This window comes from Hemitrygon akajei, chromosome 7 (assembly GCF_048418815.1).
Source record: "Hemitrygon akajei chromosome 7, sHemAka1.3, whole genome shotgun sequence".
Classification (NCBI taxonomy): Eukaryota; Metazoa; Chordata; class Chondrichthyes; order Myliobatiformes; family Dasyatidae; genus Hemitrygon; species Hemitrygon akajei.
In genome coordinates, this window is record NC_133130.1 from 168,758,783 (window position 1) to 168,785,562 (window position 26,780).

Genomic DNA, 26,780 nt, shown 5'->3' on the forward strand with positions numbered 1-26,780 from the left:
AAGGCACAAGGCCATATTGAGGTAGATTGTGAGGTCAGGAGAAACGCTGAAACGCTGGAGGAACTCAGCGTGTCAGGCAGCGTCCATGGAGATGAACAAACTGTTGATGTTTTGGGCTGAGACTCGTCTTCAGAACCGGAAAGGAAGGGGGAAGATGCCAGAATAAAGGGGTAGGGGGAAGGGAAGGAGGATGGCTGGAAGGTGATAGGTGAAGCCAGGTGGGTGGGAAAGGTAAAGGGTTGGAGAGGAAGGAATCTGATAGGAGAGGAGAGTGGAACAATGGAGAAAGGGAAGGAGGAGGTGATGGGCTGGTGAGAAGAGGTAAGAGGCCGGAGTGGGGAATAGAAGAAGAGGAGGGGGAGGGAACATTTTTTTTACTTGAAGGGGAAATTGATATTCCTGCCATCGGGTTGGAGGATACTGAGAAGGAATATAAGGTGTTGCTCCTCCACCCCGAGGGTGGCTTCTTGGCACAAGAGTGACAAGTCAGAACGGGAATAGGAATTGGAGTTAAAATTCTTGGCCACCGGGAGGTTCTGCTTTTGGCAGATGGAGCAGAGGTGCTCGACAAAGCGGTCCCCCAGTTCCCGACCGTCCTCACCAATGTAGAGGAGGTCGCATCGGGAGCAGCAGACACAATGGATGACCCCAGCAGGTACTGCCTCGCCTGGGGGCCCCGAAGGAGCTGAGGGAGGAGGTGAATAGGCAAGAGCAGTATGTAGGATGTTTGCAGGGATATGGGCAAGCGTAGCAAACCTGGGTATTTTCTGCCTGATGGGAAGAGGAGACGAGAGAGTGTCTGGGGAGGGAGAAGAGAGGACTATTTAAATTCTGTGATGGCTGTGTGAGTCCTGAGTCATTAGGCAGGGAAGGGGAAGGCTGACTGGCTGAGTTCCTCCAGCATTTTGTCCGTGTTGGTCGGCTGACTGCAGCCTGCAAAGGTTTGGTGACAGCCATTTCATCTAATGCTGAAGACCACTAGCTAGAGTGAAAGTTATTAAGTGCGATAATGTGCGGTGTCAATCACGGAGAGCTGTGGGATGGGGTGTACACAATCACAACACTTCCTTCAATGTCTGCAAAAGCAAAGCCCACCATCGTACCATCCTCCGAATCCTGAATCACGCTACGATTTGTTTTCAGTGCTGATCTTATCCAGAATTCAGAATCAGGTTTATTGTCACTGAGATATGCTGTGAACTTTGTTGCTTTCAAAGTTCAAATAACATCTGTCATCAAAGTATGTATACATTATACAACGTTAAGATTCGTCTCCTAACAGGCAGTCACGAAACAAAGGAAACCAAAAGAACCCATTTAAAAACAAATACCGTCAAACACCCAATGTGCAGAGAGGGAAAAAACGCGCCATGCAAACATTAACCACTCTGAACTGAAGTCTACAAAGAGAGTCCCATAGTTCAGCACAGAGTGAGTGGAGTGATGATCTGAACTGGCCCGCCCCCTCGCCTTGTGCCCCAACACCCTGACCTGTTTTGGGACAACAGCACAGTGCAATACATTAAAAAAAAATTAAAAATAAACAGAGCAAAATAGTGAGAACAACACTGAGGGCTGAAGACTCTGTACTGTGCTGTAATATTCTGTATTCTATAAAACCCATTCGACTCACAGGCTTATTAATCTGCTCTCTGACAGGCACCCAATCCCAGTTTATCTTCAATTTTAAACTGCTTAAAAGTTGCAGACACTGTTCATTCTTTTTCTAACAAAAAGAACAGATGTGGATTTTCAGAAATTAAATCTTTATTTAAAAAAAATGAAAATTATTGAATTTAATTCCAAAGTAGAGTCAAGGATGCTGGTTGACACCAGGGTAAATTTTCAACAGCTGTTGTTAACCTGTGGTCACTGCTAGAAATTTAGTGATCCATAACGAGAATTCATCTTGTTTTCTTTGTTACTTATCCATTTCTTCTTATTTCTATCTTAACAGTATGAAATGACCTACTTCCATTTTTTAAAAGATTATTTCTGTGTAGATAACTTCTCAGTGAAAAGGAAAAGTGAGATTTTGTTTAAAACCCACATTGTCTCCTGATTTCCAAAGGTCTGAACTGCGAGGTTGAGATACAAGAATGCGAGTCTAATCCCTGTCGGAACGGTGCCATGTGTAAAGACCATGTTGCGTTCTACAGCTGTGCCTGCCCCGCTGGCTATGAAGGGGTTAACTGCGAGATAGATATTGACGAGTGTGCCAGCGATCCGTGCATCAATGGTGGGAAATGCAAGGACCTGATCAATCGGTAAGGAGCAGGTGTAGTAAACACAGGAGATTCTGCAGATGCAGGAAATCCAGAGTAACACGCACTAATGCCGGAGAAACTCAGCAGGTCAGGCAGCATCTACGGAGGGGTATAAACAGTTGAGATCCTTCATCAGGGGCATGCTCAAAGGAGATGTGAGGGGCAAGTTTTTTACTCTGAGAACAGTGGGTGACTGGAATGCACTGCATGGGGAGAGGCAGAAACAGGGACTTTAAGAGATGTTGAGATAAACATGTGAATGCGAGGAAAATAGAAGAGATTGGTTAGCCTTTTCATGACTAATTTAATAATGCGTTCCTGCACTGTTCTATGTTCTTTGACTCATGAAAGATCCTGATAAAGGTCTCTGCCTGAAACATCGTCTGTTATTCCTCTTTATAGTTGCTTCCAGAGTTCCTCTAGCGTTCGGTGTGTGTTACTCAGGAAAACATGTAATGCTTGCCCATCACCCTACTGGCCTTTCCACGCAGAATGCAGGGCTTCATTGCACAGTTATTCGAGTGTTTGTGTCACATCCCATCTAGTGAGGACTCAAATCTTATCAAGAGGGCAGGTGAGAGGAAAAACATCGAGTCCAGGAATAATTCATCACTTCGATTCATAGAACATATGAAGTTACAGCGCAGGAACAGGCCCTTCGGCTCACAATGTCGTGCTGAACCACTTACATTAGTAATCAAATGGCCAACTAAACTAACCTGCCTACACAATGTCCGTATGCTTCCATTTTCCTCACGTCCATCTGCCTATCTCTCTTAAATGTCCCTAATGTATCTGCCTCTACTCCCACCCCAGGCAGTGCGTTCCATGCACCCACCACTCTGTGTTAAAAAAACTTGCCCCTCACATCCCCTCTGAAGTTACCCCCGTCTCACCTTAAATGCATTCCCTCTGCTGTTAGACATTTTAACCCTGGGAAAAAGATACCGCCTGTCTGCTCTGTGCTTCTCATAATCTTATAAACCTCTACAATCCTGCACAACCAACCGGACCCTCCGCAGTGATTTCTGAGAAATGACCAGTTAGCTTTACGTCACTTGTAAGTGGATTCTTCATCGGGGACACCGGAGATTCTACAGATGCTCGAGATCCAGAGCGTCACACACATTGTGCTGGGGGGAGCTCAGCAGCTCCCGGAGGGCCACAAACAGTCGAAATTTCAGGGCCAACACCGTTTCATCAGGACTGGAATGGAAGGGGGGGGGGAGAAGTCACAATGAAGTGGGGGGAAGGGGAGGAGGACAAGCAGGAAGGTGATGGATGAGAGAGAAGACGTGTGGGTGGGGAAGGGGGCAAATGGGGGCTGATAAGTGGGAGAGGAACAGGACTGAAGAAGGGGGAATCTGATAGGAGAGTGGACCGTGGTGGAATGGGAAGGCAGAGGGGCACCAGAGGGAGGCGTGTGTCGGTGATAACGAACCTGCTTCTGGTTCTGATAGGCAGGAGAGAGGAAGCGAAGTGATGAGGGGGGAGCCTGAGGGGAAATGAAAAAAGCGAGAGAAATCGATTTTCATGCTGTCAGGTTGGAGGCTACCCAGCCGGAACGTGAGGTGTTGCTCCTGCAGCCTGGGAGTGGCCTCATCGTGGCGGTACGCGAGGTCGTGGACCGACATGTCGGAATGAGAGTGGTGGCTAGGGTGGCCACCAGGAGATGCTGCCTGCTGTAGTTTCGGCTGAAAATGCAATGTTTTAAAAATTATTGTAAAAAGGTGGGATTCTGGACACCCACTGTTCTGTGCATCTCCCCTCCCCCCCACTTCTCCAGCCAGCATACACGTGTTCCATCCCATCAATTGTAGATATTTCTTCACTGGTTCACGTTTGCATGGCAGCTAATGTAATACTTTTCAGAGCCAGCAACCCGGGTTCAGTTCCACCGCTGTCTGTAAGGAGTTTTTACGTTCTCTCCTTAACTGTGCGGGTTTCCTCCGGGTGTTCGGGATTGTCGCTGGATTGCTTAGTATATATAGATTCTTCTTGAGATTTTTTTAAAAAGAGATTTTAGTGGAGATTTTAGAGACACAGCACGGTAACAGGCCCTCCCGGCCCAGGAGCCAATGCTACCCAATTACACCCACGTGACAATTAACCTGCTAATCGGTACATCTTGGAATATGGGAGGAACTGAGAGGAAGTACACGTGTTCACAGGGAGAGCATACAAACTCCTGACAGACATTGACAGGAATTGAATCCCGATCGCTCGCACTATAAAGTGCTATGCTAACAGGTGTCGTACCATGGTTATTGACTTTGCCAGTGATGTCCATGTCTCATGTACCCCCTCCACCCATTGATTTTTGGAACAGCCCCAGGACTAGAGAAAGATAATTAAATTCCATATGGCTAAGACAGAAAAGAAACAAATTGAAATATTTCACCTTTCTAGATGCCATTCACATTTCCGCCCCTAGGTGGCGGCACAGCTTGCAATTTAACACGTTCACCAAACTCCGGAGCCTGAGAATTAACTTTCTCAGTTGGCTTGAAGCATTGAATGGTTATAATATGGAAGGAGGCTATTTGGACCATCATATCTGTGACAGCTCTACCAATGAAGCTTCCTAGTTGCACCCGCCAGCTCCTCCCCTGTAGCCTCGTAAATGTTTTTTTGCATAGCAGTTAATGTAACACAGTGCTAGCAACCTGGATTAAATTCCGCCACTATCTGTAAGGAGTTTGTACGTTCTCCCTGTGACCGTCTGGGTTTCCTCCGGGTGCTTTGGTTCCCCCCACCCCCCCCCCCACTGTCCAAAGATGCACAGGAAAAGGTTAGTAAGTTGTAGGCAGGCTACGTTGGCGCTGGTAGCCCGGCAACACAAAGCGTTGGCCCCAGCGTATCCTCAGACATGCAAATGACGTACTGTGACAAATAAAGCTGATATTTAAAAAACTTTTATCTTCAAATATCCCAGTCCCTCTTTAAACCATAATGGAACCTGCCTCCACCTCATCTGTTCTACACGTCCTTGAGTTTCCTGTCATATATTGCAAATACATTCTCATTAGGCGACTGTTGAGTTGGCTCTCCTCTGATCTCTAGTTCTCGTCCCGTTGACCAACTGGAACAGCCCCCTCCCCACCATCCACTCATTCCGATCATCAATAAAGAAAGATCAAAGATTGGCTTCTCCACATCCACTCTATCCAGGCCTTTCATTATCTGCTAGGTTTCAGTGAGACTCCCCCAGCATTATCCTTCTGAACCACAAGGCTGAGCAACATTAAACACTTCTCCTATGTTAATCCTTTCATTCTCATGAACCTCCTTCGGAGTCTCCCCATAGTTGCAGGAATGAGTGAATTTAGACCGTGAGACATTGGAGCAGAATTAGGCCATTCAGCCCATTGTGTCTGCTCTACCATTCCATCATGGCTAATTTATTATCCCTCTCAACCCCATTCTCCTGCCTTCTCCCTGTAACCTTTGACTCCCTGACTAATCAAGAACCTATCAACCTCTGCTTTAAATATACCCAATGAATTGACTCCCACAGCTGTCTGTGGCAATGAATTTTACAAATTCGCTGCTGTCCAGCTAAAGGAATTCCTCCTCACCTCTGTTCGAAAGGAAACTCCTTGTATTCTGAGGCTGGCCCATTGGTCTGAGACTCCCCCTCTATAGGAAACATCCTCTCCATGTTGAATCTATCTAATGGGCTGGAAAAGCTGAGAATGTTTTCCTTCGAGCACTGGGTAGCGATGATCAAGGTCATTCAAATGTTATGTTGAAGCTGGTGAGGCTAGCTTCACAGTACTGTATGTGGTTCTGGTCACCGATCTGCAGGAAAGATGTCCGTAGGATTGAAGGAGTGCAGAAAAAATTTACAAGGATGTTGCTGGGACTTGACCTGATTTATAGGGAAAGGTTGAATAGGTTAGGACATGACTCCCTGGAGTGCAGGAGAATGAGGGGAGATTTGATAGGGGTGTACAAATTATGAGGGGTATAGATGGGGTAAATGCAAGCTGGCTTTTTCCACTGAGGCTGGGTGAAACTAAAACCAGGGGCCATGGGTTAAGGGTGAAAGGTGAAATGTGTAAGGGAAACGAGGGGGAATATCTTCACTCAGAGGGTGGTGAGAGTGTGGAACGAGCAGCCAGCGGAAGTGCTGGATACAGGTTTGATTGAAACATTTAAGAGAAGAATTGTGTATGGAGGTCTATGGTCCAGGTGTGGGTCGATGGGAGTAGGCTGATTAGCAGTTGGTACAGACTAGATGGGCCGAATGGCCTGTTTCTGTGCTGTAGTGCTCACTAACTCTTAGGACAGTTTTAAGTAATATTGACAACAATAAGTGCTCCTATCAGTTCATGATATGGGGTGACAGGGATGTGGATTTTAGTTTCTCGGAAGGAGAAGGGAGTACCTGTGGACAAAAGGACCGATAAGATGCTGCTTTCAAGGGCTGTGCCAAGTAGAAACATTGAATGCACATAATCACCCCAAACTCTGAACTGTCAGTCCTCTTCCTCTGCTGAAATCAACAAGCAGGATTCATGTTCTGTATTTTGCTTCACTAGTTACCACTGCGACTGTGACGAGACAGGATTTCAAGGCACAAACTGTGAGGTTGACATTCTGGAATGTTCCTCGGGCCCCTGTGCCAACAATGCAACCTGTCTGGAAGGCGTGAAGACCTATGACTGCCTCTGCTGGGCAGGTGAGTGAACACCAAAGAGGACACACACAGGAGGTAGAGAGCGTAGCTTACTGACATGGGGTCATGACAATGGCCATTCCCTGAAAATAAAAAACACAGAATTGCTGGTCACTGACTTCAGAAAGGGAGGTGGTGCCTGTGGTCCTGTTGGTGTTGAAAGGGAGGTGGTGCCTGTGGTCCTGTTGGTGTTGAAAGGGAGGTGGTGCCCGTGGTCCTGTTGGTGTTGAAAGGGAGGTGGTGCCCGTGGTGCTGTTGGTGTTGAAAGGGAGGTGGTGCCCGTGGTGCTGTTGATGTTGAAAGGGAGGTGGTGCCCATGGTGCTGTTGGTGTTGAAAGGGAGGTGGTGCCCGTGGTGCTGTTGGTGTTGAAAGGGAGGTGGTGCCCATGGTCCTGTTGGTGTTGAAAGGGAGGTGGTGCCTGTGGTCCTGTTGGTGTTGAAAGGGAGGTGGTGCCCGTGGTCCTGTTGGTGTTGAAAGGGAGGTGGTGCCCGTGGTGCTGTTGATGTTGAAAGGGAGGTGGTGCCCATGGTGCTGTTGGTGTTGAAAGGGAGGTGGTGCCCGTGGTGCTGTTGATGTTGAAAGGGAGGTGGTGCCCATGGTCCTGTTGATGTTGAAAGGGAGGTGGTGCCCATGGTCTTGTTGTTATTGAAAGGGAGGTGGTGCCCATGGTCCTGTTGGTGTTGAAAGGGAGGTGGTGCCCGTGGTCCTGTTGGTGTTGAAAGGGAGGTTGTGCCCATGGTCCTGTTGGTGTTGAAAGGGAGGTTGTGCCCATGGTGCTGTTGATGTTGAAAGGGAGGTGGTGCCCATGGTGCTGTTGATGTTGAAAGGGAGGTGGTGCCCGTGGTGCTGTTGATGTTGAAAGGGAGGTGGTGCCCATGGTCCTGTTGGTGTTGAAAGGGAGGTGGTGCCCGTGGTCCTGTTGATGTTGAAAGGGAGGTTGTGCCCATGGTGCTGTTGGTGTTGAAAGGGTGGTGGTGCCCATGGTCCTGTTGGTGTTGAAAGGGAGGTGGTGTCCGTGGTGCTGTTGGTGTTGAAAGGGAGGTGGTGCCCATGGTCCTGTTGGTGTTGAAAGGGAGGTGGTGCCCATGGTGCTGTTGATGTCGAAAGGGAGGTGGTGCCCGTGGTGCTGTTGATGTCGAAAGGGAGGTGGTGCCCGTGGTCCAGTTGATATTGAAAGGGAGGTGGTGCCCGTGGTCCTGTTGGTGTTGAAAGGGAGGTGGTGCCCGTGGTGCTGTTGATCTTGAAAGGGAGTTGGTGCCCCTGGTGCTGTTGATGTTGAAAGGGAGGTGGTGCCCATGGTGCTGTTGATGTTGAAAGGGAGGTGGTGCCCATGGTGCTGTTGGTTTTGAAAGGGAGGTGGTGCCCGTGGTGGTGTTGGTGTTGAAAGGGAGGTGGTGCCCGTGGTGCTGTTGATGTTGAAAGGGAGGTGGTGCCCGTGGTCCTGTTGGTGTTGAATGGGAGGTGGTGCCCATGGTCCTGTTGATGTTGAAAGGGAGGTGGTGCCCATGGTCCTGTTGGTGTTGAAAGGGGGGTGGTGCCCGTGGTCCTGTTGGTGTTGAAAGGGAGGTGGTGCCCATGGTCCTGTTGGTGTTGAAAGGGGGGTGGTGCCCGTGGTCCTGTTGATGTTGAAAGGGAGGTGGTGCCCATGGTGGTGTTGGTGTTGAAAGGGAGGTGGTGCCCATGGTGCTGTTGATGTCGAAAGGGAGGTGGTGCCCGTGGTCCTGTTGATGGTGAAAGGGAGGTGGTGCCCGTGGTCCTGTTGATGTTGAAAGGGAGGTGGTGCCCGTGGTCCTGTTGATGTTGAAAGGGAGGTGGTGCCCGTGGTCCTGTTGATGTTGAAAGGGAGGTGGTGCCCATGGTGCTGTTGATGTCGAAAGGGAGGTGGTGCCCGTGGTCCTGTTGATGGTGAAAGGGAGGTGGTGCCCGTGGTCCTGTTGATGTTGAAAGGGAGGTGGTGCCCGTGGTCCTGTTGGTGTTGAAAGGGAGGTGGTGCCCGTGGTCCTGTTGATGTTGAAAGGGAGGTGGTGCCCGTGGTCCTGTTGATGTTGAAAGGGAGGTGGTGCCCGTGGTCCTGTTGGTGTTGAAAGGGAGGTGGTGCCCGTGGTCCTGTTGATGTTGAAAGGGAGGTGATGCCCGTGGTCCTGTTGATGTTGAAAGGGAGGTGGTGTCCATGGTGCTGTTGGTGTTGAAAGGGAGGTGGTGCCCATATAGCTGTTGATGTTGAAAGGCAGGTGGTGCCCATGGTGCTGTTGGTGTCGAAAGGGAGGTGATGCCCGTGGTCCTGTTGGTGTTGAAAGGGAGGTGGTGTCCGTGGTCCTGTTGGTGTTGAAAGGGAGGCGGTGCCCGTGGTCCTGTTGGTGTTGAAAGGGAGGTGGTGCCCATGGTGCTGTTGGTGTCAAAAGGGAGGTGGTGTCCATGGTGCTGTTGGTGTTGAAAGGGAGGTGGTGCCCATGGTCCTGTTGATATTGAAAGGGAGGTGGTGCCCATGGTGCTGTTGGTGTTGAAAGCGAGGTGGTGCCCGTGGTGGTGTTGGTGAAGAAAGGGAGGTTGTGCCCATGGTGCTGTTGGTGTTGAAAGGGAGGTGGTGCCCATGGTGCTGTTGATGTTGAAAGGGAGGTGGTGCCCGTGGTGCTGTTGGTGTTGAAAGGGAGTTGGTGCCCTTGGTCCTGTTGATATTGGAAGGGAGGTGGTGCCCATGGTGCTGTTGGTGTTGAAAGCGAGGTGGTGCCCGTGGTGGTGTTGGTGAAGAAAGGGAGGTTGTGCCCATGGTGCTGTTGGTGTTGAAAGGGAGGTGGTGCCCATGGTGCTGTTGATGTTGAAAGGGAGGTGGTGCCCGTGGTGCTGTTGATGTTGAAAAGGAGTTGGTGCCCTTGGTCCTGTTGATATTGGAAGGGAGGTGGTGCCCATGGTGCTGTTGGTGTTGAAAGGGAGGTTGTGCCCGTAGTGCTATTGGTGTTGAAAGGGAGGTGGTGCCCGTGGTGCTGTTGGTGTCGAAAGGGAGGTGATGCCCGTGGTCCTGTTGGTGTTGAAAGGGAGGTGGTGTCCGTGGTCCTGTTGGTGTTGAAAGGGAGGCGGTGCCCGTGGTCCTGTTGGTGTTGAAAGGGAGGTGGTGCCCATGGTGCTGTTGGTGTCAAAAGGGAGGTGGTGTCCATGGTGCTGTTGGTGTTGAAAGGGAGGTGGTGCCCATGGTCCTGTTGATATTGAAAGGGAGGTTGTGCCCATGGTGCTGTTGGTGTTGAAAGGGAGGTGGTGCCCATGGTGCTGTTGATGTTGAAAGGGAGGTGGTGCCCGTGGTGCTGTTGATGTTGAAAGGGAGTTGGTGCCCTTGGTCCTGTTGATATTGGAAGGGAGGTGGTGCCCATGGTGCTGTTGGTGTTGAAAGGGAGGTTGTGCCCGTAGTGCTATTGGTGTTGAAAGGGAGGTGGTGCCCATGGTCTTGTTGTTATTGAAAGGGAGGTGGTGCCCATGGTCCTGTTGGTGTTGAAAGGGAGGTGGTGCCCGTGGTCCTGTTGGTGTTGAAAGGGAGGTGGTGCCCATGGTCCAGTTGATATTGAAAGGGAGGTGGTGCCCGTGGTCCTGTTGGTGTTGAAAGGGAGGTGGTGCCCATGGTGCTGTTGGTGTTGAAAGGGAGGTGGTGCCCATGGTGCTGTTGGTGTTGAAAGGGAGGTGGTGCCCGTGGTGCTGTTGATGTTGAAAGGGAGGTGGTGCCCATGGTGCTGTTGGTGTTGAAAGGGAGGTGGTGCCCGTGGTCCTGTTGTTGTTGAAAGGGAGGTGGTGCCCGTGGTCCTGTTGGTGTTGAAAGGGAGGTGGTGCCCGTGGTCCTGTTGGTGTTGAAAGGGAGGTGGTGCCCATGGTGCTGTTGGTGTTGAAAGGGAGGTGGTGCCCGTGGTGCTGTTGATGTTGAAAGGGAGGTGGTGCCCATGGTCCTGTTGGTGTTGAAAGGGAGGTGGTGCCCATGGTCCAGTTGATATTGAAAGGGAGGTGGTGCCCGTGGTCCTGTTGGTGTTGAAAGGGAGGTGGTGCCCATGGTGCTGTTGGTGTTGAAAGGGAGGTGGTGCCCATGGTCCTGTTGATGTTGAAAGGGAGGTGGTGCCCATGGTGCTGTTGGTGTTTAAAGGGAGGTGGTGCCCATGGTGCTGTTGGTGTTGAAAGGGAGGTGGTGCCCATGGTCCAGTTGATATTGAAAGGGAGGTGGTGCCCGTGGTCCTGTTGGTGTTGAAAGGGAGGTGGTGCCCATGGTGCTGTTGGTGTTTAAAGGGAGGTGGTGCCCATGGTCCTGTTGATATTGAAAGGGAGGTGGTGCCCATGGTCCTGTTGGTGTTGAAAGGGAGGTGGTGCCCGTGGTCCTGTTGGTGTTGAAAGGGAGGTGGTGCCCGTGGTGCTGTTGGTGTTTAAAGGGAGGTGGTGCCCATGGTCCTGTTGGTGTTGAAAGGGAGGTGGTGCCCATGGTCCTGTTGGTGTTGAAAGGGAGGTGGTGCCCGTGGTCCTGTTGGTGTTGAAAGGGAGGTGGTGCCCGTGGTGCTGTTGGTGTTGAAAGGGAGGTGGTGCTCATGGTCCTGTTGATGTTGAAAGGGAGGTTGTGCCCGTGGCGCTATTGGTGTTGTGGTTGATAGCTTCAGGCTCCTGGGTGTGAACATCACCAGCATCCTGTTCTGGTCCAACCATGTTGACATTATAGCCAATGGCTCTACTTCCACAGGAGACTAAAGAAAATTACCCTGTCCCTGGCAATTCTTAACAATTTTTATTGCTGCACCATGGAGAGCATCCTGTCTGGGTGTGTAATGGCTTGTTGAAAATTCAGAACACATTTATTATCAGCGTATGTTAGATTATACAACCTTGAGATATGCCTCCTTACAGGCAGCCACGAAACATGAATCCCAAAAGAACCCTTTTAAAAAGACCGTCAAACACTCAGCGTACAGAGAGAGGAAACAAAACAAATCATGCAAACGACAGAAGTAAACAAATATCTTTTGGAATGAAAGCAAATCCTCAGACACCAAGGTGGAGCAGGCCCATCGCGTCAGCCTCAGTTCATCACACAGCGGAGCAAAATGTCGTGGAGCCTGCAGACACGAACCCCGGAGCAGACCACGAGCCTCAACCTCCATGCAGCAAAGTGTGGAGTAAACATCGAGGAGCAGTGTGCAGAACTGGCCTGACCCTTGCCTTTGGTGCTGGGAACCCCGTCTTTTCAATCCACCTGACCTGACGAACATCGGGTCTTTCCTCGCACTAGGACCCGGGCCCTGCCGCATCGATCTGCTCTGGGTCTGGACTCTGCGGCCACACTTCAGATCACACCCGACCTTTCAAAGTCAGCCTGATGCTTAGATTGATTGAAGCTGGCTGGCGTAGGTAGGCGGGCCCTGAAACTGCCCCTCTAGTGCTCTGACTTCTCTCCACTCCACAAGCCCCTGCCCCAGTCCTGGCTTCATTTCGAACATGCCTCAACCTCGCTCCAACTTCTGCTCGGACGTGCCCCGACCTCGCTTTAACCTCTCACTGCACCCGCACGCTTGCTACAACTGCTCTGTAATGACGAGAAAGTGCAGGGTAGTGGACACAGCTCAGCACATCATGGAAACGGGCCTCCCCTCTGTGGTCTCTGTCTACGCTTCTCGCTGCCTCAGTAAAACAGCCAACAGAATCAAAGACCCCACCCACCCCAGACATCCTCTCTTCTCCCGTGTCCCATTGGGTAGAAGATACAAAAGCCTGAAAGCATACATCACCTGGCTCAACGACAGCTCCAATCCCACAGTTATCAGACTCTTTGGTTCAACAAGTTGGACACTTCCTCAACTTACCATACGATCTTGCACTGTATTGATGACCTGCACTGCACTCTTTTTTGTGGCTTTTGTGCTTTCTTTCTGCATTGTTATTGTGCTTCCTCAATGCCCTGCCTGATGTTCTGATCTGTAGAATCAGTATACAAGACAAGCTTTACACTGTATCTTAGTTCCTTCAGATGAGGTTTATTTCTCACACATACATCGAAATGTGTCACTTGCATCAACGGCCACCGCAGTCCGAGGATTGTACTGGGACAGCCCACAATTATCACCATGCTTCTGGTGCCAACGTAGAATGGGCACAACTCACCCTAATCCTAAATGTCTGTCTTTGGAATGTGTGAGGAAACCGGAGCATTCAGAGGAAACCCATGAGGTCACGAGAGAAACGTGCAGACTCCTCACAGACTGAACGCTGATGGGTGATCCCTGCTCTGTAAAGCATTGTGCTAACTATTACGCTGTTGAGCTGCCCTGTATGACAATAATAAATACCAAGACACAGAAGATCAAGTGACCGAATCATTAATCTTTATCAGAGAACTTGCAGTAACCTACAGCAGTTTTTGTGAAGAAAATCAGTGTTAGAAACTACTGACTAATGGCTGCCTCGGGAACGGTCATTAATCCCCCTGCAAGTTGGCAACCTGTTGGATCCCGACGTCTTTAATCCAATGTTCTTTCAGAAGTTGGGAGAGAGGCACAAAACTTCCTGCTTCATGATTGTTTTAGTAAGCGTTAATAGAACAAAGATAATGGGAAAAAAGACAGTTATAGAGGTCTAGAAGTGGACAGATGGGGAGGGGGGGGAAGTGGCAAAAGAAGATGGCATTGCCATATGGTCAGCTCTTTCTGTACACATAGGTAAACATTCCATTCAGATTTGCAGGTAAGAGTCAGCCAATCCGAAAGCCACTATTCAAATAATGCAGCACCAGCAAAGCTTCTGGGTACTTTGAGAGTCATACAAGTGGGCCAATGTGGGCAAAGTTCACCATGCAACCAATCAGCACCGAGATTTCCTCCCCACATCGCAACTGAATTTACAAGATGACAACCAACAAAATGTTTGCAAATAAATCGTCAAGATCAGAAAACAATTCAACCCAACAATCATGCAGAAGTACCCAGTAGGAGACACACTGAACAATTGCACGTACTGTACTTACTGTGACCAGGAAACGTACCAAACAGTTGCATGTACACAAGCAATTACATAAAATATTAGCAGGCAATTAATTGTTAAGCTGCAAAGAAATGAGCAATTTCTCCTGGTTTTAAGCTTGGTGCCCATGAGTTAGGAAGATGCAGAAGCCCCTCAACATCTGGACTGCATCACGAATGCTCCGCCCACCGGGAGGTGAGATGCTGCTCTGACCCACCTCTGTGCTAGTGCAGGCACTGGACGCTGCTGTGACATAGCTGGTAGAGCTGCCCACTCGTGGCTCCAGGGACTCCCCGGTTCAATCCTGACCTCTGCTGCTATCTGTGTGGAGTTTGCAGGTCCCCCTTAAAATTGTGTGAGCTGGCACCACCTACTCCAGTTTCCTCCCACATCCCAAACGCACGCAGGCCGGTCAATTAATTGTCCGCTGTGGTGTGTGTGTGGGTGGGTGAGTGGCAAAATCCGGGAGGAGTTGATGGGATGTGGGGAGAATGGGGTAAATGGAAGTTTGATGGTTGGCACAGACTCAGGGGGCTGAGTGGCCTGCGACTACGACTCTGTGAATACAATCTGAAGCTCAAGCCCAGTGGCTGCAGCGTGGACAACTTCACTCACCTCAGCACTGGACCGACCCCACAAGCTATCGACTCCCTTTCAAAACCTCGACAGCTGAGTATTTATTTATTTATTTATTTATTTTTGTAATTCGCTCAATTTGTCATCTTTTGCACATTGGTTGTTTGCCAGGCTTTGTTATTTATACCTTTTCATAAATCAGTTGTACTGATTACCGTTTACTTGCGTCGCACACTACATGCATTTTGAATTATATTTTATTAACTTATTTGTGTTAGTATTTTGTTTTGTGTGTCATGTGTGATTATACAGGTTCCCCCCGCTATCTGAGGGTAGAGCATTCCTCTGAAACCGTTTGTAAGCCGAAATGTCGTAAAGTGAAGAAGCAATTTCCATTAATTCAGACCCAAAAAATAACCTACCAGATCATACCAGATAACACATAAAACCTAAAATAATACGAACATATAGTAAAAGCAGGAATGATATGATAAATATACAGCCTATATAAAGTAGAAATATTGTATGTATGGTGTAGTTTCACTTATCAGAATCAGGAAGACAGCGAGCCAAAATCGATTTGGTGAAAAAGAATCACGCATGCGCACACAACTGCCCGCAAAAGGCTTCACAGTCATTGTAGTCTTTCTCGGGGTAAACACACGTATAAAGCGGGCGTCTTTTTTTCGTAAAAGCGAAAATCCTCTTTGGTTAGCAAAAACAGGTACTAATGTAGGTCTTTTGTAACAGCGAGCTGTTGTAAAGCCAACGTTAGAAAAATGGGGGCCACCTGTATGTGTACCGTGGTCCAGAGAAATCGTTTCATTTGGTTGTGTATATGTATAGTCAATTGACAATAAACAAGAACTTGAGCTTTATTTTCCTGTACGTGCCCACAAGAACTCAAATCTCAAGGTAGTATATGGTGACATTTGTGTATTTTGATAATAAGTTTGCTTTGAACTTTGAGCTGTCTAGATTTGGATCCAGCACTATGCAGACCACCCCCGGGTAATAGAGTTTCACGAATTCCCATTAGTCAGAAAGCACACAGAAGTTACTTGATATGGATGTAAGTAAAATGGAGGGCTATGTGTGAGGGACGGTGAGATTGATTTTAGAGTAAGTAAAAAGGTGGCAGAACATCGTGGGGGAGAGGGCCTGTGCCTGTACTGTACTGTCTGATGTTCCATGATAATTGAAACTCCACAGTGTAGTAGTGAGTGGCATCAGAAGCACATAAGACTGATTTTTTTTAAAAAAGTTTAAAGTTCAAAGTAAGTTTATTATCAAACTACGAGGAATTGTTGATGTTTCAAGGTGAAACCCTGCAAGGGATTCAATCTGAAATGTCGGAGTCCTTTCCCCTACGGACGCTGCTCAACCGGCTGAGCTCCTCCAGCAGATTGCTCATTGCTTTATATTTAATACTCTTCTTTTGCCTCTACAAAGTTCAAAGTAAATTTATTATCAAAGTACATATTTTACCATATACAACCCTGAGATTAATTTTCTTGCAGGCATTTGCAGTAAATACAAAAAAACACAACAGGATTAATGAAAGGCCACACCCAACAGGAATGGACAAACAACTAATCTGCAAAAGACTACAAACTGTGCAAACACAAAAAGAAAAAAAAGGAAATAATAAATTAGTTAAAATAGGCAATAAATAGCGAGAACATCAGATGAAGAGTCCTTGAATCGTATTTGATGTGTCACTGGTTAACCTTTGATATACCTCACAATATTAATGCATTTTAGTTTGTTATCTATGTGTGATTCATCTATAGATTTTATCCTTGCCTTCATAAGTTATCAATTTATGTTTACTACTATATTTTACACCCTGGTTGGAAGAAACATCTTGTTTCTATATGCATTATATGGTCATATATGTTATATACATGTATGTAGTTAAAAGACAATAAACTTTACTTGACTTGACAGTTCAGTGTTGGTGGTGAGTGAAGTTATCCTCTCTGGTTCAGGAGCCTGATGTTTGAGGGTTAATAACTGTTTCTGATCTGGTGGTGTGGGTCCTGAGGCTCCTGTACCTCCTTCCTGATGGCAGCAGTGAGAAGAGAGCATGATTTGGATGGTGGGGTGAGAGAACAGCAGAGAGTTCTGTCGTTTGTAGGAACAAACCTATGTATGCATGTTGAAATTTTGGTATTAATAACTTTATGGGAGCTTGTTTATATCTAGGGGTGAACATAGTTGGGTGTCTGGAACCCAGATGCAGGCTGTCTGTGCCTCCACCCCAAAGGTTTCTTCCATTCAAGAAGTGGTACAAAATGCTACTGTTTATCTGGAGCTGATCTTTGTTCTGTTTTACCAAAATATCAAAATTCAAAGTAAATTTATTATCAAAGTGCGTATACTGTATGTTGTGTGTTATACTACCTTGAGAATCATTTTGGTGCAGGCATTTACAGGAAGAAGGAAATACAGTAGGGAGCTACAGTAATGTAGCAGTTAGCTGCAATGCTTTTATGGTGTCAATGATAGGTGATCTGTGATCTGGGTTCAATTCCTGCCCCTGTCCGAAAGGAGTTTGTACATTCTCCCCGTGACTGCATCGGTTCCCCCCCACAGTCCAATGACGTACAAGTTATGGTTAGTGAGTTGCAGGCATGCGATGTTGGGGCCAAATGTGTGGCGACTGTTCCAAGCACATCCTCAGACTGTGCTGGTCCAACTGTGCAAATAAATTAGTGATACACAATACTGAGCACGTGAGTTTTAGTGTCCTTGAAAGTGAGTCCAGAGTTTGTGGAATCAGTTCAGAGATCAGGTGAGTGAAGTTATCCATGATTTCACTATGTTTCAATGTACATTTGATAAATATATTCCTTAATCTTTTACAGTGGAACTTTCATGAAAAACTATACATAAGCAGACAAAGACCAACAAACAATATGAATGGAAATGTTAAGAAAAATGCAAAAACTTGAAGTCAAAGGTTCACGGATTCATATACGACTCTGAAATTTGTCTTCTTGAGTTTATTTTTATCTGCACAAAGTCCATGTACGCACAGGTGCAATGAAAAACTCCCAGCAGAGTCACAGACACAGAGCATCAGATAAACCACATTCACAAGAAAAGCAAACACAAGAAAATCTGCAGATGCTGGAAATCCAGGCAACACACACAAAATGCTGGAGGAACTCAACAGGCCAGGCAGCATTACGGAAAAGAGTAAACAGTCGATGTTTCGGGCCCAGACCCTTCACAAGAAAAGCAGACATTATACACAATTTCTTACAAGAAAGAACACAATAGGACTAGGACACCATGTCACTGAAAACCAACAAAATTTGGCAGCAATAATTGATGTAGTACAGGTAGTCCCCGAGTTACGAACGTCCGACTTATGGACAACTCGTACTTACGAACCGAGGAAGGAGAACGCCGTCCGCCATTTCAAGTCAGATCGCGACGCCATCCGCCATTTTAAGTCATTGCCGTTGACACTGTGTTGAGTGTGTAACTTTGTATTTGGCTTAAATTTTTCTTAGTAAGATTCACCCTCACCCCAGCAACACCCCCCCCCCCCGTTCCGGTTGGCTGGTGGCGCTGTGAGATCAGCGCCAGGCTGGAGAACGGAGGTTCCCAAGTTCGATCCAGTGACAGACCACTCCCGTGCCCAGTTGATGTTGATCCAGTGACTCCCATACCATCCACGCTTGGTTGATGTTGAGCTCGCAACTCGACCTCGTCAAAAAAAACACTGCCACCTCCAGTTTAAATTCCCACGTGGAATATTGTGCAGGATCAAATACCCAAACCCAGCACAGCCCCCACTTGTTCCATTTAATCTGTCTCAGTGCGGTGGAGTTTAGGACCCGGGGAGTTCAGTGTGGTGGTCCTTAGGACCCAGCGGACCTTGGGAGCCGGTAGAGCTCGGGACCCGCCGCCCACAGTGTTTCTGTTCCATCGACGGGAAGGGATCGCGATTGAAAATAAAGTGGAAATAATAAAGCGTTTGGAAAGAGGTGAAACGCCATCGGTCATTGGAAAAGTGTTAGGCTGCAGTCAGTCAACGACAGGAACAATTTTAAAGGATAACTGATAAAGTGAGAATAATGGAGCATGTGAAAGGTCCTGCCCCGATGAAAGCTACAATTATTACCAAGCAATGCAGTGGTTTAATTATTGGAATACATACGTTTCTTAAGTGTTTTATATGCAGAGAAAGGTAAAATATATACCATATACTAAGACAAACGTTTGACTAACTGATGCTAAATAATACTGGATGTACTTGTTCTGACTTACGTACAAATCCGACATAAAGACGGACTCAGGAACGGAACTCGTGCGTAACCCGGGGACTGCCTGTATTGTAATTGTCAGAATCAGGAACAGGTTTATTGGCATTGACATAATTTGTTGTTTTGTGGCAGTGGTGCAGAGCAATAGATACAAATATACTATCATTTACAAAAATAAATAAAAGGTGTGAAAGAGGAACAGTGAGGTACTGTTTATGGGTTCATGTACTGTTCACAAATCTGACAGTAGAGGGGAAGAAGCTGTCCCTCAGATGTTGAGTGTGGTTCTTCAGGCTCCTGTACCTCCTTCCTGAGGGTAATAATCAGCAGGAGGCATGTCACAGATGGTGAGGGTCCTTAATGATTCTTGAAGCCTTCTTGAGGTGCTGCCTTTTGAAGATGGCCTCGATGGTAGGGAGGGTTGTGCCTGTGAAGGAGCTGGCTGAATCTCTGCAGCTTTTGCACCTGAATTATTGAGAGTGGGTCTTCAGACTCCTGTATCTCCTCCCTGAAGGTAGTAATGAGAAGAGGGCACGTCCTGGATGGTGAGGATCTTTAATGATGAATGCACTTTAATGATGAGGCACTGCCTTTATAAATAATGAACTCTAAGAGTTATTACATGTATCTAATACCTGCATTTTGTACTCTCTGTATCAGGTTATACTGGACAACACTGTGAAATTGATATCGACGAATGCACAACGCATCCTTGTATGAATAACGGCACTTGTTTGGAACGCTCCAATCAAGAGTATTACGGCAGTTTCCCGCAGTTCAGGTCTACTTTCAGTTACACCAATGCATCTGGCTATGTTTGCCTCTGCCAGCGTGGTTTCACAGGTCAGTGGAAAAACTTAACCTTTTAAATTCAGGTTCAGCAAAGATCAAAAGCACATGATTTGCCACGTTGGAAATGAAGTTGCCTGGCAGTCTGAAGAAAGGTTCCAGGCTTCAGTGCTGTGCATTAGCAGGGGAACACTGGGAGCAGTGGAATGAGCAGACGTAGTCGGTCACGAGAGCCTGCTCCTCATCCACGGAGATCCTGGGTAGTCTGATCCTAGTCCCAGTGCAGAATTGGACTGGTGAGGTGAGGTGAGGCCTAGGAGAGGCTGGAGAAGTATGTGAGAGAACAAATGTAGAGAGTGCTGGAAACACTCAGATTCAAATTCAGAGTTCTTTAACAAGGATCAACTTTATTCACCGTATACGTTCAATGGAGTGTATATACCCAATATGAGAGACATCACTATAGTGGATGGTACAGTCTTTTCCCCAGGTTATGTCCAAATCTAGGGGGCATAGTGGGGGGGGGGGCAATAGTTAAAGGGATCTGAGGGGCAACATTTTCACACAGAGGGTGGTGAACATATGGAACGAGCTGCTGGAGAAAGTGGTTGAAGCAGGTACCATTGTGTCATTTAAGACTTGGATTAGTACATGGGTGACAGAGTGATGATACGTCTTTACCAAAGGAGGTGTAAGGCACTCCTACCCTCCACTAGCCTGCAGGTCACCCTTGGGCAAGGTGTAGCACCTGCTTATTCCCACCCCCCCCCCCCCACCACCCCAGTCAGGGTCACGTGAAGCCATGGGAGCAGATGGTGGACGGTCGTATCACAAGTCCTGATTACGTGACCACTCTCGCCAGGCAGACAATCTCTGAAGAGTATTGATAATAGCTTATGTCACTCGTCTTATAAAGACACTGTCCAGAAGCAGGGAATGGGAAACCACTTCTGTAGAAACATTTGACAAGAACAATCATGCTCATGAAAAGACCATGATTCCCCACATCAATACAACGCAGCACATAATGATGATAATGACCCATAGGTCCCTCATAATTCCATATTAAAAACTTCTGTAGTTGTCCAAATTCTTTGCTAATGATTTTGTATAACATCCTCTGGGTTCACCTATAAAACCATTCCCTTCTCAATATCCTTCTCAAAGAGACTTAAGGCTTTTTGTTATATTTAAAAATTTTGGTTTATTATTGTCTAATATTGGCTAGGTTGATCAGACCCAAAAGGCCTGACAATTTGAGTGTCCAGGAGATGTGGTAAAAAGTGTACAAGCACAACAAAGTAATTTGATCCTAATTTATTATCATAAAACAGAAAGCACAAATAAACCACGCTAAATACCGTCTGGTAAGTCGCACAGATTTCAGGGCTCACCATTCTTCGTCTTGTTGCTGTCGTCAGGGGACTTGATTGTCGCTGCGGTTGGGGGAGCTCTGAATTCACCCTGGGTCTATCCTAGGCACCGTTGGGTTGCGATTCCTCACTCTAGGTGAAGTCCCAAAAACTTCAGTAAGGTACCTCAGTAAATAGGGGTTCAATCCACGAACATAGCAAGGCACGCAGAGACAACTAAACTCTTTGGCCTTTTGTTCTCGTGCCACTAGTGCCCGAAGCCAAAAAGAGTCCAGCTACTATTTAGCAAACATTGAACAAACCTACGGTATTTAACTTGCATGGACACTTTACATGCTGTGAGCTCACAAAGAGTTAAAGTGCCACTTGGAATTGTTTAGATGTTCATCTAATATTTTTACAAAATTCAGTACACAACTCATTGTCACATGTCGCAAGATACAGTGAAAAGCTTGTCTTCGTTCAGATCAGATCTTTACACAGTGCACTGAGCTAGCAAAAGGTAAAACAATAACAGAATGCAGAATAAAGTGGAACAGCTACCAAAAAAGTGTAGTGCAGGTAAACGATGAGGTGCAAGATCAGTAAGAGGTAGATTGTGAGGTCAAGAGTCCATCTTATTGTGCTAGAGTCTGATAATTCAAGGTTCAGGATTGTTTAGTGTAAAGGAGAATGAAATAATGGTTACTCCGGATCTGATGGAGCACGGGAAAATACTGAAGAAGATAAAGAACACCGTAAAAATAGTAAAAACAACACACGATGAATATAAATACATAAGGTAGTGTATCTACCTACTGTAGATTGATTGTATGTCCGTAAAGTGACACTAGGCACAGGAGAGTCTGTACATAAGGTGATTGCCAGGAAATGATGAAGTATTGGTGATTGGGGGGGTGGATGTGTTGATCAACCTTACTGTTTGGGGGAATACAACTGTTTTTAAGTATGGTGGTCTTGGTGTGGATGCTACATAGCCTCCATCCTCATGGGAGAAGGATAAACAGTCCATGAGCAGGGTGGGTGGGATCCTTCACGATGTTACTGGCCCTTTACCGGCAGAAGCTGTCGTTGAGTCTGGACTTCAAGAACTTGTACACAAACACCCCAGATCTCTCTCTTCCTGTAAAAAAAAAAGAAATCCAAAATCCTGGGGAATCTCTCCTTGTTTGGTTGTGTTTAGCACTCTGTGAGCAGTGGAAGTGAGTTGCATTCTCCTTGTGAAATGTATTGCCATTGACTTCAATAGAACTGCATGTCAGAGGCAGAGCAAGAAGCAGTTTTTGTCTCTGCCTTCTGTCCTATTGCCAATTTTATATTCATAATTCTGTCCCAATTACGCTAACAACTAGTTTCTGGAGATAAGAAGGGTTCAGGTCCGGGTAATTTTTCTAAAATAATAAGGTTTAAGAAGGCAGATTTTGGAAAAAAAAAAGCAAATGTTTATTGTATATCTGTCTGGAAATGTAGATTTTGAAGCATAAATTGTCATATTTCAGAGTTGGGCTCTTAGATCCCAGCTCCTGCCACATCCTAATGAAGCAGCGTAGGGTGATCAGGGCTGTGTCCTCTGCTGTCACCAGCAGAACACATCAGCATTGACACCAAACTCGATGCAAGGAAGGAAAATGACATCTCTGCTATATCAAGCCTGCCGCTGACTATCACTCCCCTCTGCTGTCGAGACACATTCAACAATGTGTGAGCCAATGGACTTTTCTCCCTTGGTAGATCATTGGACATCTTTCAAAAACAGAAATACCTAGGATGATGCCTCAGAAAGGTGGCATCCATCATTAAGGGCCCCTATCACCCAGGACATGCCCTCTTCTCATTGTTACCATCAAAGAGGAGGCACACACTCAATGTTTTAGGAACAGCTTTTTCCCTCTGCCTTCAGATTTCTGACTGGACAATGGACCCATGAACACTTCCTCTGTATTTTTTTCTTTTTTTTTGCTCTCTTTTTGAAAGACTCGTTTAATTAATTTTTAAGGTATTTCTTATTGTGATGCATCGTTTTGATTATGTATTGTATTGTACTGCTGACACAAAACAACATATTTCACGACATAAACCTGATCCAGATTCAGATGCTGAATCTTTATTTTTAAAGCACCTTCACTTTTATACCATCCTTCTCCACAGTCGCTTAATTATTTAATGGAGGCTTAATTACCGAAGGGTCAGATTTTCAATTAAATTTCATAATCAACTACTCCCTCCAAGAGCCCAATCTGATTTTCCTAGGTTAGAAGTCACCAAAAGGATTGATTTTATACCGAGGATCAAAGACGAGAGAGTGATTCTGTTCACTTTGGTATAAGCAGGGTTAACTGCCCTATTCTCACCTCCTTTGTGCCTGAAATGGTTCAACAAATCTCTATTAATGTATTAGTATTAGCTTTAGTTTTCTTTGTCACATGTACATCAAAACATACAGTGAAATTGCGTCGTTTGTGTCAACAACCAGCACAATCTGAGGGGAGAAGGCAGGAAAATGGGGTTGAGAGGGATTATAAATCAGCTATGATAGACTGGCAGAGGAGACTTGATGAGCCAGTTGGTTCCTATGTCTCCTAACCCTAACCCTAATGTGTGGTCTTATTGATCTATTTATTATATTTATTTATTTCAAGGTACAGCATGGTACAGGCCCAGTGAGCTGTGCCACCCATAACTCACCGATTTAACCCTACCCTAATCACAGGACAATTTACAACAAACAATTGATCTACTAACCAATACGTCTATGGAATGTGGGAGGATACCCAAGTACCTGGAGAAAACCCTTACGATTCACAAGGAGCATCTATAAACTCCTTACAGACCGCATTGGAATTAAACTCCGAACACTCAGTTCTGGAGCAGTAAAGTGGTCGTGCTACCCACTACTCTACCATGGTGCCCGCTTACGTGCTGCAGGCGGCTACAAGTGTCAACGTGCTCCTGGTGCCAACAGATCACTTACTACCCCTAACCTGTTCATTTCTGGAACAAGGGAGGAAAATACTGAAGCTCAAAATCGCAATAACAATTCAACTTTTTGCATTGTTACGATTGTTCTATGCAACTAAATTTTGAATTTTCTTTTTCAAGGAGAAAATTGTTCGGTTAACATTGACGAATGTGAGTCAGATCCTTGTATGAACGGAGGCACGTGTGAAGATCAAACCGATGGATTTGAATGTCAGTGTGCACCAGGACTTACAGGTAAATCACGCCAAGCATTTCTACATTCCTCTTGAACAGATCCACTCTTTGTTCATCACACATAATACTGGAGGAACTCAGCAAGTCAGGCAGCATCTATGGAGGGAAATGATGTTTTGTGCTGAGATCCTTTATGACGACTGGAAAGCTGTCCTCTACCTCCTTACGTGGATGACTATTACCTATGCTTGATGTCAAGACTTCCGTAAACAAGATTTTCACCAACCAGTCTGGGTCCAGTTCCCAGAGATGGATGGATAGGAACTGCCAACATTATGCATCTTCTGAAATGCTGATTGTCCATTTCCGTCTGCAGATGCTGCCTGACCCACTGAGTTCCTCCGGGGCTTTCTGCATCACTCACCCAGCATCCGCGCCTCTCGTGTTTCCAGTAACTGACCTTGTAGAATATAGTCAAAGTAAGTTTTATCAAAGCATGGATACGTCACCTTGAGATTCATTTTCTTGTAGACACGCACAGGAAAATAAAAACTATAGATAAACTGAGGTGATGGGGTGGAGATGTGCCTCTACTAAAGGAGGTCTAAGGCACTCGTTCCCTCCGCTAGCCTGCAGGTCACCCTTGGACAAGGGGTAGCACCTGTTTATCCCCCCAATCAGGGCCACATGAATCCATGGGAGCAGATGGGCACCCATCTTGTAAAGACACTGCCCAGAAGAAGACAAAGGCAACACACTTCTGTAGAAATTTTTGCTAAGAACAATCATGGTTAAAAGACCACGATTTCCCACATTATACAACACAGCACGTAATGGTGATGGTGATAATACACAAACAAAGACTGACGAACAACCAGTGTGCCAACATTATGCAAATAACCCAAACCTGTTCTTCAACCTGGTGGTGTGGGACATAAGGCTGCTGTACATCCTGCCAATGGTAGTAGCAAGAAGAGAGCATGGCCTGGATGGTGGGGGTCCTCGATGATGCATACTGCTTTCATCTGGCAGTGCTCCTTGTAAGTGTGCTCAGTTGTTGGAAGGATGTCCCTTTAGAACAGAGATGAGGAGGAATTTCTTTAACTGGAGGGTAGTGAGTCTGTAGAAATGATTGCCACAGTTGGCTGTGGAAGCCAAGTCATTGGGTATACTTAAAGCGGATGTTGATAGGTTCTCGATTAGTAAGGGTGTCAAAGGTTATGTGAAGAAGGCAGGAGATTGTGGTTGGGAGAGAAAATAAATCATCCAGAATTGAATGATGGAGCAGACACAATGGGCCAGTTGGCCTTATTCTGCTCCTATGTCTTATGATGTTGCAAAGAAATACCTCTTAAGCCTGATCTTAGATGCTGCCTGGCCCACTGAGTTCCTCCAACACCTTTTATGTTATTCCTTAAATTTTGACTGTTATTGTTTTAGACTCTTGATTTGGAATTTTTTTTACCAGGGGTAGAGGCATAGCACTGAACAGTGGAAAAGTAACCTTGCACGGATGTTAAAATTAAGCAGCTGTCAACATCATCTTCAATCTGTAGTGAAATGCAGCCTGCAAGGATTCAGCAGCCAGCTCTCACCTGGTTATACATCAGCGATGTCCTGTGAGAAAACAGAGAGCCTTTCCTCAAAGATATCAAGCCTAGAATTTCATCCCTATCTACATTGTGTAGTGGAGCTAGACCATTATCCTCCCAGTCTTCGATTTACAAAAAAGATCCCTTCCTGAAAAAACAATATGTCGAGCCAATTTTCATCAATTGAAAGGGCTGAGCAAAATGCATCATAGAAATTTATATATTATATGATTTATATTAAGTGATAGAATAGGGACACCACGGTAGTGTAGCAGTTAGTGTGATACTGCTACAGCTACGGGCATTGGAGTTTGGAGTTTAATTCTGCAATCCCCTGTAAGAAAGGCTGTACATTTTTCTTGTGAGTGCGTGGGTTTCCTCCGGGTGCTCTGGTTTCCTCCCACATTCCAAAGACGTCTCAGTAGTAGGTTAATTAATCATTGTAAATTGTCCTGTAATTAGGCTAGGGTTAAATAGGTGGGTTGCTGGGTGGTGTGGCTCAGTGGGCCAGAAGGGCTTTTTTCTGTGCTGTATCTCTAAATAAAGTTTAATTGTCATTCTGCCACACATGAACACAGCCAAACAAAACATGTTACTCTGGGGCCAAGGTGCAAACCACAATACCAACAGCCATACACAGCACAAGGCACACATAGCATATGTAAGATGGCAGTAAAATAAGATTATACCAAAAAAATATAGTCCAAGTCCCTGAGTCCATGAATGGTGCAGCAGTCTACAGTTGAACACAGTACAGCTTTTTCTCACTGAGTGAACACTTGCAGGGGCACCTCCAATGCCTCTCTTCTGGACAGCTGTCAACAGCAGCACCACAGCCTGAGGCCTAGTCTTCCGTCAAGCGCACACAGGAGGGCAGCTCTGACACCAGCCACGCCACACTGGCTCTAGCACAGACTCCAATGCCTCTCTCCTGGACAACTGCAGCAGGTGATACCCTGGCTTGAGACTTCGTCCTTGAATTGACTGAAGTTGTGCAGCCTCCCCACCGTCAGTCTCGTCAATAAAACAGTGGACCGGACTCAACATCACCGACGTCCAGCGGGGTCTTGTGATCACTAGAAAAGTGACAGAGACAATC

The 26,780-nt window shown here is 46.5% G+C and overlaps 1 protein-coding gene across 2 annotated transcripts in view; it reads left to right on the forward strand.

The window, feature by feature from the left end:
- The window catches only part of LOC140731162 (protein crumbs homolog 1-like), a 150,209-nt gene that overhangs the window by 75,412 nt on the left and 48,017 nt on the right, over window positions 1-26,780 (forward strand). For both annotated transcript variants that reach the window (XM_073052560.1, XM_073052561.1), the window contains exons 3-6: window positions 2,072-2,267; window positions 6,812-6,951; window positions 19,435-19,617; window positions 24,036-24,149. In XM_073052560.1, the coding sequence (XP_072908661.1) occupies window positions 2,072-2,267; window positions 6,812-6,951; window positions 19,435-19,617; window positions 24,036-24,149 (633 nt within the window). The remainder of the gene's footprint in view (window positions 1-2,071; window positions 2,268-6,811; window positions 6,952-19,434; window positions 19,618-24,035; window positions 24,150-26,780) is intronic.